The sequence below is a fragment of the Columba livia genome, chromosome 7, assembly GCF_036013475.1.
Source record: "Columba livia isolate bColLiv1 breed racing homer chromosome 7, bColLiv1.pat.W.v2, whole genome shotgun sequence".
Lineage (NCBI taxonomy): Eukaryota > Metazoa > Chordata > Aves > Columbiformes > Columbidae > Columba > Columba livia.
Window position 1 is genome coordinate 34794686 of NC_088608.1, and position 13138 is coordinate 34807823.

General features: G+C 48.3%; 1 protein-coding gene across 3 annotated transcripts in view; it reads left to right on the forward strand.

Moving 5' to 3' along the window:
- The window catches only part of SH3BP4 (SH3 domain binding protein 4), a 37718-nt gene extending 32169 nt beyond the window's left edge, over nucleotides 1-5549 (forward strand). For all 3 annotated transcript variants that reach the window (XM_005513122.3, XM_021280355.2, XM_065069208.1), the window contains exons 4-5: nucleotides 2565-2753; nucleotides 2980-5549. In XM_005513122.3, the coding sequence (XP_005513179.1) occupies nucleotides 2565-2753; nucleotides 2980-3204 (414 nt within the window). In that variant the 3' untranslated portion in view covers nucleotides 3205-5549. The remainder of the gene's footprint in view (nucleotides 1-2564; nucleotides 2754-2979) is intronic.
- Nucleotides 5550-13138: the final 7589 nt, after the last annotated feature.

Consider the following 13138-nt stretch of genomic DNA (forward strand, 5'->3'; position numbering starts at 1 on the left):
GTAATCCTGAAAGCGCCTGCTGGAAGATTAAGTCTGTGAGTCCTGCTAATCCTGGCCAAGCAGTCAGGGCTTCCAGGAGAGCCCAGTGTCTGCCTGTGTTTCATGTATTTCTGTGACAAGAGAGCAAGTTATGCCCAGGGCAGGGAAAAAAAAGCATTGCGCTTATCACTAATATTGCCCCTTTGGCTCTGACTTTAGTGTTTGTGTCTTTCTTGCACCCCATCCCCACCTGGCTTTGGTGCTGACCCATCTCTCATCATCTCTGCCTGCTCTCCTGCATTTTCCCCAGCTCCTTATTTGTTTGTTGAGCCCCCTAGGTCAAGTGAGGAGGGGCAGAGCACAGGAAGTAGGTGGTTCTGTGGCCATCAGTAGGTTTCAGAGTTTATGTGCTGCACTGCAGGGAGCAATCTCTTCCAAAGCTGTTGCTTTGAGTGATTATGCGATTCTCGACTATGTGGCCTCCCAGCTGCTTTACTTGATGCAGTTTCTTGTTTACATTGAGTGCAGAAGGAACAGGAGAATCCGTCTCCTGCAGCTCTATCCTCCTTAACCCCTGCAGCACACCTGGCTCCAGGTGGCCTCCTCTGCTGCCTCAGGCTGCTCGGCCTCCAGCAAGAGATTAAAGTGGCTCATTTACCCTGCTTTGCTAAATACCAGCTTGTTTTGGGGTTTGCACACAGGTGATCCAAGCTGCCTGGAAAGGCAGGTTTGAGGGTGCTGAATCTGCCCTTCCTTAGGACCGTCTGAATCCTCTGCCTGCAGAGGAGAGGGTGATGAATCTAGGGGCTGGGCGGCAAGGTAGCATTGTCTGGATAGGAGGCAATAATGGCACAGGTGTGAGATCTAAATGCTTCTTAATGCCCTTTGAAAAAAAAAATAATTAATTCTCTTTTAAATGTATTTTCCTTTCTTGCTTAACAAGAGGGTTTATTATTTCTCTTGCTCATACAGGAAACCAGTGTAAGCACTTTGGAGGAGCAAACAGCCTCCTCTGCAGCTGTAATTAGATTCAAGCCCAGCTTTAAGCTGGAAACAGATAAGGGAAAAATCAACATACGTTTGCTTTGCAAATTGCTGGAGTGGTTTCAGATGTTCCCATCTTTCCCCAATTGTCCCTGTGGAACTGTCTATGCAAGGATTTAACCCTTCTTCTGCCCCAGAGCCAAAGCAGCTGGGGTTTGCTCAGAGCTTCTATGGCAGGAGAAGATGTCAGGACCCATGCTGGCAGAAAGTGGGCAGATTCTGGTTGCATGTGGACCACCACATCCACAGTTTCTGTAGTAGCTAGCCCCATGCTGTTGTGAAGGTATGGGTGATATTCCTCATGGGGACACACAGGCCAATGTGGCTCCTTGGGTGCTTGCTGGTGCTCAGCATCCTTTGGGGGTCTGTCCCCTGCATCCCTGAGGTTTATTGAGGGGGAACCCCCTGTTGAAATGCTGGACCCTTGGTGTTCACCCATCCTGGAGCCACCATCCTTAGCCTGCTTGTGCCAGAGCTCCAGATCTGGCTGTAGAAAAACAAGAGCATACTCAGCATAATTAAGGGTCTGTTTACTTGCTTTCCATGTTTAAAAAAAAAAAAAAAAAACACCACCAACAAACTACATTTCTGTAGCCACTTGAGGTTTGAAGTGGGATTTGCCCAAGGACTGGAGTTGTTGTTGAGGCTCTTGCAGAAGATGGGGAGCTCTGGATGTTGATTCTGTGGGTCAGATTCTGTCCTCCGGTAATTGCCACTTAAACTGTTCCTTGTCATGGATTTGCTGCTGTTGCAGCTTGTTTTCCATGTTGAGCAGATGTAAATGTGATTTGGTACCTAAAGGCAGGAGCTAACACTGCTCTGTCACTTCTTTTTCTTGGCTAAGTTATCACTAGTTTGGAAACTGTGACTGCTGCAGTGGCTCTTCTCCGCTTCTTCAAAACCATTTGCAGAGAATCTCAGCATTTAGGTCAGTAAATGATGCAGAAGGGCCTGGTTTCTGAACTGGCACAGGAAGGCAGAGGGGTGGTGAGAGGAGTAAGAACACCCTAAGCCAAGCGATGGTCCTGTAGTGCTGCCAACTGGCCTTTTGCCTGGGTCTTGTCCCACCCCATCTCCTCCCAAGGCTGATGTTCAGGTCTTGTCCCAAAATGTTGTGGCTGGTCTGTACCCACCCATTCCTGCTGAAGGATGGCCCTTCTGCAGGCTCAGGGAGGCAAGCTGCATGGGTTGTGCTGGATTAGTTACTTTGATTAAAGGCATCTGTTTTTCCCAGCCCCTGCGGTGCTTTAAACTGCTTATGATGGTGCCTGAACATCTTGAGGGGTTGCCTGGAAAATGAGGCTGTGGTGGCCGGCCCAGGCTGCAAGCCTCATTGGACAGGGGTAGGGCACTTCATTCAATTAATGAGATTACTTTGCTTCCAAGCCTGGTGGCCTGTTTTCACCAGCAATCACTAGAAAGGAGGTGGGAGGATTTTTGGGGTAGCTTCTCAAGGGACTTCCCCCACATGGTCCTCTGGGTCACCTGCCTTCTACTACCTGCTTTGACTCTATTGTTTGATTTTCACCGCCGTCCTTCAGGCTCTGCTAAAAATGGACTGCCAAGGTCTGGTCGTTCGGCTCATCCAGGACTTTGTGCTGCTGACCACGGCCGTGGAGGTGGCCCAGCGCTGGAGGGAACTTGCTGAGAAGCTCACCAAGGTCTCCAAGCAGCAGATGGATGCTTACGAGGCCCCGCACCGGGACAAGACAGGGGTGGTGGATAGCGAGGTGAGAGTGGATGAGTCTTAGCCTCCATGGGTCTCCTTGGGTTGTAGATACCTCCAAAGCATGTTCTTCTGGAGCTGCTTTAGAGGATAAAACTGAGTTGGGTGTATTAGGGAAACTTGGGGGTGATTTTCCTTAGGATTGTGCTTATTCTGGGATGGGTGATGGCTTGCTTGCTGGCCATCCAACCAAGCTGAGCTCTGATTGCTCCTCTACCCCATCTCCGCAGGCCATGTGGAAGCCAGCATATGATTTCCTTCTCACCTGGAGCAGCCAGATGGGTGACAGCTACCGTGATGTGATCCAGGAGCTGCACACAGGGCTGGACAAGATGAAGAACCCCATCACCAAACGCTGGAAGCATCTTACGGGCACCCTGATCCTCGTCAACTCTTTGGACATACTGCGGGCAGCTGCCTTCAGCCCGCAAGACCATGAGGATTTTGCCATCTAGCTCCTGTGGTGATGTTTTTGTCCACATCCTCTTTGCTGGGGTTTGTCCTATGTTTTTTTCCCCACTTTTTTAAGCAGTTGACTTTAAAAAGAAGTGGAGGTTTCCCTCCTTGGGTTTTAAGAGGCCAAAGTTTGCAAGGTCTCCACTGGGACTGGAAATCAGCAGGAGACATCCCTCCTTGATGGGAAGGCATCCAGAGGGGGATGGCTTTTCTTATGGCATTGATACCAATTAAACTATTTCTTACTAAAAAAACTTTGAAGGGGGCAGGAGGGGTGGGGAGGGATCACAAAAAGAGATCATGTTTTTTAGGCATTTACAAATAAAAGTCTAATTTTTGTAATGAGCAGTAAAGATTGTAACCACTTTAGGGGGAAACTGTGGCTGTTTTTTTTACGTTATAGAAACCACTTTTAAATTATCGTTTTTGAGACAACCATGAGTCATGTAAATAGGTATTTTAAGAGGAAGCACAGTAAATGCCCTTCCCCACCCCACGGTTAGGCTTTGGCTAACTCCCAGATGTGACTGTAAAGCACAGTATGAACTTGGGATTTGGGATGTCTGCAGCCCAATGAGCATCTTACACCAAAAGAGAGCTGCTGCTTTGCTTTTTTTTTTTTTTGCTGTTTGTTTTTACACACCCTGTTGTTTGATTTTTTGTTTTATTTTCATGTCTCTCCAAACATGGATTTTCTCATTTGCGGACAAGAAGATGCTTGTTGCCTCTTGTCAGATGCACGGGTACTGTTTTAACCAGGGGAAGCAGCCACAACCCCTTGCGTTTCATCCTGCCCAGGTGCTGCGGGACATCTCTGGAAGAAACTGGAGGTTTGAGGTTCAGCAGAGACCTTGGGAGATGGAGGATGGTCAGAGTGGTTCACCGTGCCATGGCAGCAAACTCTCCAGATGCTCCTGCTCTGGGGAAGAGGTCAGAAAAAGGAAGGGAACTATTTCAATCCACATCTCCATTTATACACATTTGAGATCTGAGTTCATTAGAGGTGCTCAGATGCACTACATGACTTAACACTCATTGCCATTGATATCAGAGGGCTTTGAGTGGGGCTCTTAAAGACTCCTGAAGTCCAGTTTAACTTGTAAATAGTCTTTGCTATAAACCTGGTGCCATCAAGCTAAATATTTGCAGCACCAAGTGCCCGTATTTTTCCCCGTCTGTTTTATAGTTGAGTCTTTTGAATGGTTCCTCCTCCACCTCCTCCTTCCCAGCTTTCAAATATTGTACGTGGGAGGGAAATATTTTTGCACAGAAGGATTGTTTTAAGTGCAAAGTCTCTTTATAGTGAAATGCTGCTACCAAGAAAGGTTAGTTGTTACAGGATGATTTTCTTTCAGGTTAATAAAAAAAAAAAAGATAATGGGGAAGGTATCTGACAGATAGTGCTGGTACAGCAGCCTCGAAAGGGAACGGTCTTCTTTCATCTTCCCAAAATCATGTTCCCAGAGTCGCTCTTGCTGGATCCCACAAGAAGTAAATAGCACCTTAATTTCTCCTCAGGGGCTTTAAGGAGTTTCCTATGCAACTTGATGTAGCACAGAGAGAGGGTCCCTCTGCAACCGAGCCCACTACGTGTCCCCTTTCCCTTTCCTGAAGGTGCCCTAAGAACACATTTTTTCATGCACGAGCAAAAATCTCATTTGCTATAAGGAATCCTCCTGCCAGGGCATGCATGCAGGCAGAGGGACAGCTTTCTCCCAGCCGTTTATCCAAAGTCGAATGTGCTGTAGGAGGGGCCGGTCCATGCAGACACTGGGGCTCTGCAGAACGGCTGTGCCAGGGACCCTCGAGGGTGTCAGCAGCAGGTGAGGGCAGGAGTTTGAGCCTCCTGTGTTTCAGGGATGCCCCGAATAATTTCAGTATTTTCTTTTTTTCTGTTATTTCTTTTTTTTTTTTTTTTTTAGATCCCCTTTGGTTTTTCTAACTACCTCAGGTACTCTGTATATCCAGCTTAACATTTCAGCAGCAGCCTAAGCCAGGCTGTGCTCAGCTCATTGACAGTGTGCACCCTCCCTGAGACTCGCGGAGCATGGCTGGCATGTTTTGGGGCCTGTGGGGTGACTGCTGTGTTAATTTGTCCCTGTCCTCAGTCTGAAATCTGGTCCCTCCTCACATGCCAGGACTGGGCATATGTCCTTCAGATGCCTTCTGCCCACTAAACATCAAGTCCTTCTCCAAAACTTCGGTCTGGGCTTTGCATTACCACTCTGTGCAGTAACTGGTTATTGTACTTACTGTTTAATGTTCTTTTTTTTTTTCTTTTTTAAAGAGAAAAATTTTTGGAAAAAAAATACTATTAAAGCTGTTACTATTCCAGTGCTCCTGAGTAGATGTTATCTACTGTTGTCTCTTCATCTCAAAGCAGCTTGGATGTGTGGGATTAATTTAGTGGGTTTTCTACCATGCCCACAGCATGTTTCTTGCAGCACATTTCCACACCTAGAGCCAGTGGTCCTCTGGGTCTGATCTCAATCTGATCTTCCTTCCCTGTTCCTTTCCATCCTGACCTTTCTGGGGGAAAGTCACTGGAAGCAATCTGGCCTCCAAAGGTGCTGCTTTATGCTCAATCACGAGGTAAGAAACTTTGTGAAGTGGGAAAAAATTGTGTTGCAGGATCTGTTTTGATATGGAGATGTTTTTCTGGCTGTTTTCTGAATGGAGAAAAAAATCCTTGTATTTAGCCAAGGCCATGAAAGTGAAATATTCAGGTATTTGGCTGAGACATGGTGGTTTGATTTTTATGCTTGGTAAACATGTCTTGTGGTTCATTAAGGGAGGGCGCATCCAGGTTGCTGAGGTGGGACTGCTGCATCTTATAGGTGGTGAGGAGGATGTGTGGTGCACAAGGATGTGCTTGGACCTTGCTTGGCACCCATTGCTCCATCCATGCTTGGGTGGGTGTCACTGCATACCCTCCTGAATGCCTCAGCTGCTCCATCCAAGGAGGATGAGCTTGCATGAGGATACGCACTGGTGGCAAAAGACTGCACAGAACTGTGTACCAGTCCCTGCTGATACCAGGCCATCTGGCTCGTGGAAGGAGGCTGGAAATTTCCTTCTCAGCATAATGTGACTTGATTTCCAATGCAAACCCAAGGTCTAGCCTAGGACAAGGTGAAAAGAGCTGGAGGAGAAAAAATAATCAAGTAACCATTTTGTGGAACTTGTGAGATAAGGATTGTACTGAACATCCTTTGGCATTGTCAAAGGGAATGAGCAAAGAAGTTCATGCCAGACTCTTCCAGGGATGATGCATCAGGAGCCAGCTGTTGGTTCCATCTTTCCTCAGTCCCCTGACCTCAGCAGTCTCTTGTTTCCCAAGCAGATATTTTTCCATTTAACCCATTTAAGTTTTCAGCCCTGCGTTCAGGAGGGTATTGGCCTCCAAAGCAGGGTGATGGATGTACTGCTGGTGTGCTCCTCCGGTCCAGGTTTGCTCAGCCCTTGCAGTATCGTCCCCACCCCATTCAGTGCCCAGACCTATGGCTGTCACAGGATTTAGGCTGTGGTTCAGATACCACCCAGGCTTTTGGGGTTTGTCAATTCATGACCCTTGGTGAGGTGTCCTGGAGAACAGGGCTGCAGCATGAGCACTGCTACAGCCTGGAGGCTTGGCCATGGCTACTGGAGAGCAGCTGTGTTGTGGCTGGCATTTGTGCTATGAAAAGGTCCATTTGGGGCGAAGTTGTGATTGGGAGCGGGGATGATGCAGTTTACGCACTGTTTTACTTGCTGCTGCTGCTTCTCAGCATTCTGATGCTTCCTGCAGATGCTTTCCTAGAACAGTTCACTGCTCACTTTGCACAGATACACGGACTTTGAGATGTGTGTAAACTGAGAGTCAAAACGTGGGCGTAATGATCTTGAACCAGATGACACATGGATCTGCTGATCCAATTAAGGTGCATTGTCTTGCTTCCCTGAATCCTGCAAATTTCTGTGTATCCCGTTGCCTGCCTTTTCTCTCATTTCCAATTGCTAGCAAGTGTCTGCTGGTCAGAAGGTCTCTTAACTCAGCTGCTCGTCCTTACTTGTTTTCTTTTCTTTGTGAAATTGGTCAGTGCCAGTAACCTGTGGCTGGGGCATTAGTTGATGTTAGAAGCTTCACAACAACGTGGCACAAAAAACAACCCTCCAGCACAGGTACCGCCAGTGAGAAAGCAAAAAGTGAGCATCTGTAAGCTGGTGTCCCACTGATGGTCTGCTGTGGCATTTTCTGAATTATCTGCATAAAAGGTTGGTTTCTGCTTGGATTATTGGTCCCATCCTGACTGCCCTGGCACTGCAGGTTTGCGCCCAGGATGGGTGCGAGTGATGCCCCACCATGTGCTTCCTCGTTCCTACGTGGTCTGGGCAAGAAAGGCACCAGCCATCTGATTTGGGCAGTTCCCCATTAGCTGCTTCACTGCTGGCTGGCTCCCTCCAATTTTTCAATGTCAAGGAAAGGATTTGGCTTTTTTTTTTCCTCAGGCCAATCAAGTGAACGACCTGCTTCAGCACAGGTCACCTTGCAAAATGCATTTGCGCCATTTTCTGCTTCAGCCATCAAAATTGAATTATTATCTTGTATCAGCATTAAATGACTGAAGGAGATCTGTCAGAAGGGATGGGGAAAGTCACCTCTGGGTTATCAGTGTCTGTACAGGAAAGCTGCTGTGAATTTTGCATTGTCCTCACTAGCTCTTGGGGTCCAGACACCCAGCGCAGTTTGCAATGAAAACTAGAGTCTATGATTAAAGACCCTGGAGGTCTCTGGGCATCTGTTTTCATCCCTAGAAATCCCTGCTGAAAATAAATTTTTGTTTCTTTCTCAGCTCTCAATTAAATGCTGCTTGTGGATTATCTGCTGTCAAGATGCCCCTGTTTTGCAATGAGGGCCTGGTTGTGAGTGCTTAGAGGAGAAGAGCTGTTAAAGGGCCGCTCATAGGTCTTCCTCTTGTTGGCAGGTTTCTTTTGCCACCAAAACTCCATCCTTCCAAGGACTGTACCCTGGATCTGCCTTTTTCTGATGGCAATATCCCCCCTGCCAGGTGGAAGTACGAGGGTTTGCCCTGTGGAAAACCGTGGTAGAAAACACCTTTAGCAAGGATTATGATGCATCACTTGGACTTCTGCCCTGAGCTTTGTCGGCATCCCAGGCACATCTGGCTCAGCAGTCCTGTTCCAGGTTTGCGTTTCCATGTCTGCTGGACTCTTATAAATAGCCCAAGCCAACTTAATCAGGCCTGGTCTCTTGTAAAACGTGATGACTGGCTTGGATGACCATAAATTAATGGAGATGGTGATCATGCCTGGTAATGACCCATGCACACCTCCTGACAAAAGTCCCTTTTACTGATAAAGGGCTTTGCCCAAAGCATCCCATGGGGGCTTGTTTCTTCACAATTCCACAGGCTTAATGCATTGGTGAAATTCAGGGGCTTCAAGCAACAAATGGCACATTTTATTTTTGTATAATGGGGAGGAAGAAAGCAGAATACAAAGGTGTGTTTTTCCCAAAGGCTGTATGCAGCAAAACGTGGCCAAAAGAGAGGTAAGCTTCGCTCATCAAGTGGTTAGTTCTGCAAGGGGTGACTGTTTGATTTGGGGTAGGAAGACTGATGTCCTACAAGAAAAGGGAGGAGCCTCTTGGCTGGGAGGATGAATGTGTTATTTTTGTCAGTGTTTAGAAGATTTGCTCAATGTCAGGGGTGTCGCTGGTTGTGGTTTTCTTTCTTCCCCTGCCTATCACTGAATCCATCCCACAGCATCCCTCATAGTATGCTGAAACCATCTCAGACCCACCCATCCAAGTAGTTTGGACCAACCTTTTGCGGTCAAAATTCGAAGGACGGCCCCACCATCTCTTCAGTAGCCTCTTGAAGATAATGAACCTTGGGTTTCTGCCCTGATTTGATTACCTCCTACTGAACGTTAATTAAAGCTTCCAGCAGATACTTTGTGAAGTCTCTTCCAGCACAAAGTGAGTCACTGGGATGCAGCCTGGTCCCTTGGTGGGAGAGAGCAATGAGCCACCTTGGAAACAGATGCACTTTGCTTGGATCTGCCCCAGAAAAGGGGTGACCATGTCCCCCCCCACCAGAGATAATCTATGGTAGCATTTGAAGGAAGAAATCTGCTCCATTTGTTCAGGCTGGCTTTTGAAGAGAGGTCAGGTGGTTAGATAAGCCAGCCAATATCTGACTGGGAGGAATTTGGGATTTGCTGATGCCTGAACAGCCCGTGCTGATGACTTGCTTTTATCATCCTAAGCAATCAGATCTTGTGTATGAAACCTTTCACCCATCCTTAATAGAAAGGGAATTGATGCTGGGAGCACTTGCTACTACCTGTCATACCAGAATCATGTGATAGCAGCTTTTTTTGTGACGGTTAATGTGAGCCCTGACACCCACCATAGGCAGGGCAGGAGTTTGCTCCATGAAAGATGATCCTGGAGGCAGCATCACCTCTCCCAGAAATACCAACATCCTCAGCCAGTGAAGAAACACTTGTAGATGGAGATTTCATTTTGTCTTTCCTTTCTAAGCCCGGTTCAGTCCTGGTAGCCAGCAGCACAATTACGGACTAAGCTATGGACTGAGCCCAGCTCCCACATGGGCTTAACCCGGCTCACTGAGCTTAAATGCTAAAGCTGGAGCAGTTTGTTCCCCTCTCTGTGTTCAGCAGGGCACATTCCTGCCTGGGGAGGGAGAGGCTGTCCTGCATTTTATGCCAGGCTTACTTTGGCAACTGCTTTCCCCAGGTTTCATCAAGCTCACCTATAAATAACTCCTGAAAACACCTCTGCAGGTGATAATTAATCAGAGAGCTGTGTGGCCACTCCAGCTAAAAGTACCTGGCTTGCTGGTGTCAGCTCCTCACCATCCTCCAGCTGTCGCTGGGGGCCGGAGCTGGCTGTCACATGCATGTCACAGGAGCGGACATCTCCAGTGCCAGGCCCCAGGCTCACCCATGGGGATGCTACATGGAGGTCTGCAGGGATGGTGCAGGACTGGCTCTGGAGAAGGATGCGGGGACCAAGGTATGTTTTGGGACAGCCTTGTCCACTTCCCATGGGGACTGTGAAGGGCTGTGTGGTACTGTCCATACCAGCATTACTCCTGTGCTGCTCTGCGGGCTTTTAGGGAGGAGTACAGGACTCTGGACCATCACAATCATCACACCTATTGTTCTGAAGCAGCCTTGTCTGTGGATGCATGTGGGTATGGATTTTGGTCTTATATTTTTAAAGAAGCTGGTGCTCCTCCTGGCAGGTGGGCATCTGTCACCTACATACCTTCGGGAAGTGGCCATGCACACCACGTTTGCTCGTCTTGAGCTTCCAGTGCTTTCACACAGTGGGCAACAAGGCTAAAAGGCAGTTTGTGACCTCCTGTGAAAACCTCCAGACAGGAGTCATGGCTGGCTGTTGGCAGCGGTAAGTACTTACTTTTTACAAAGCCACCCAAAAGATCTTCAAAAAAAATCAAGTTAGGTAATTTCAGGTCTGAGTGTGAGCATCCAAGTGAGAGTGCACAGGGTGAGGCAGCATCAGGACCCATCTGTGGGTGTCTGGCCCTGGGAGCTCTGCACAGAGGAGGAGGAGGAGTAGGTGCTCCTTTGCAGGTTGCAGCTGTTTCTTGCTCTGCCCTTGAATAATGGGCATATTTAACTTCTCAGGGTGTCTTGCAAGGGACAGAGTCCTTCTGAGTGCTGTGTCCCTGTGGGCCTGGGGTCTTCTTGGACCCATCCACCCAGAGCTCTCATGGCAGTGGAAAAACCTCACTGCTGACCTTGGGAACTGCCTGTAGCTGCAGAAAAACATCAGCAATTCCTGTCATTTCCCACGGTCTGGCTGGTGGGAAGCAGAGAGAGATGCTGAGAGCATCCTCCCAGCAGAACCAGGGCTGCTCTGTCCCCCAGGACACCCCCATCCTGAAGCCAAAGAGGCTCTCACCTGTGTTTTGCAGTGGGGGGGGTCTCCAGGTCACCAGAAAAGCCAGGGGCAGCACTGGCTTGCACTGCCTTGTTTATTTTTCTTTTTTCCCCCCAATCTTTTTTTTGCAAATCTGGATGTTAAAATCCAGGCAAAAATAAACACAGAAAATATCTCTGGGTGTGAGCAGAACAGATCAGCTCTCCTCTCCTTTCACAGCTTCAAAGGGGTGCTGTGTGAGTGCTCGGTGATGCTGAGAGGCTGCTGGAGGTGGGAGGTGTTTGCACCTCCTTTCTCCAAGGGCAGTGAAGGGATTTTGGCTGCTGTCTGCTGGCAGGTGTTTAAAAACAAATTTGGAGGGTTTGCTGGCAAAGCTCAGCCTGCAGTGCCCAGAGCCCTGGCGTGATGTGGAACCTGTGCGGCTCAGGGAGAAGAGCAAGGGCCGGCCCTGCCTCAGCTTCCCCTTTTGGGAAGTGACCCAGTCTCAGCTCTGTTGCTTAGAAATACACCATGGCAAATGACTTCTCCTTCTCCTGGTAAGGGAAGCAGAGCCTTGGGGCTCTCTGTCCTGCTCCAAGGGCAGCACAGCTCTATACAGCACCCAACTAAGGGACAATAAGAGGGGATGGTATCCCCAGCGTAACCCTTCACTTGAGAAGGGTTGGAGCGTCGTGTTGTGGTGATGCTGCAGCCACTTTGGCTCTTTCGTCTGCACTGAAGCTGCTTGTGTGGCCCCTAATTCACTCTAAAAATCCTCTCTGTGATTCCAGAGTCCATATTCCTGGAGCACAGGTGGATAAACAAGTTGCTATCATCTTCCACCAGCCCACCTGGACTGGCTTGGTGGGGAGGCATGGCCTTTTCTGTGCTCTTTCCCATTAATGATATTGTAGTGTCCTCTGCTGGGCACGATGTTGTGATGTGAGGGCCCCACATGTGCCCTAAGGCCCCTCTCTCCTCATTTCTCCTGTGAGCCAAGGGAAAATAAGGAGCAGGACAAACTTGTCAGGCTAAGGAGAGTGAAGGGAAAAGGAGAGGAGGAGGATACCTGTTTTTTTGCTGTTTCGCTTTGGATGTGTTTAAAGGTCTTTCCAAAACTAAATTAAAGCCCTGGGATGGGCATTTTGATTCTTCCTTCCTTTCAGTTCCTTTCCTCCACCTACACAAAAGGTTTTGAGTTGAATGAAAAAAGCTCCAAATAGTTGCAATTGAGACTTTTTTTTATTAATTCTGTTAATCTGATCTTAAATGAAGGGGATTTTCTTTTGTCCATGCGGAAAAAGTCACCAGATCAATCCAGAGCCTGTTTGCAGCAGTGTACTTGGACATCTCCATAAGGACATTTTAAAGTGCTTTGTGCATCAGACAGCTGCTGTAAGCCAGCCCCATGCTCAGAGATGACTGAAACCAGTGTGCTTGGTGGTGTGATGGGCACTGCGAAGTCTCGCTCGGTCTCATTTCCAGATGCACTGCTGTCACCTGGACCATGGGGACCGCAGAAGCTGTCACTTAAGGAACGTGTGGAGCTGTAAAAGCTGCATTTTAAAAGCAGATCAGCTCTCATGCACTGTGGGGACTCCCTCTGCATGGCCCAAGGAAGAGGTTTCCATGTGTTTACCAAGGGCAGGAGGTGAGGAGGGAAAGGCAGAGGATGAAAAGCAACAGTTGGCATCAGTCCTGGACGGGGTGCAGGTGGTGTGGATGCCCGTGAGAATTGGGCACTGCATGGGGACAGGCTGAGGAGCACAGTGACCATCCTCTTGAACTAAAATACATACGTTTTCAAGCAGCAATAGAAAATAACAGCAGCAGGAGCTTAGCAGGACACCTGTGCTGCCAAAACGTACCTGGATGCATCTGTCTGTTTTGAGGCCCAAATATTAACTTACATTTAAGGTCTTTTCTGACTTTTCCTATATGTAGTAGTGTGGGGACTGTGGCAACCTCAGGATGTGACCTCTCAGCATGGACCAAGTCATGAGCCAGTGAGACAGTAG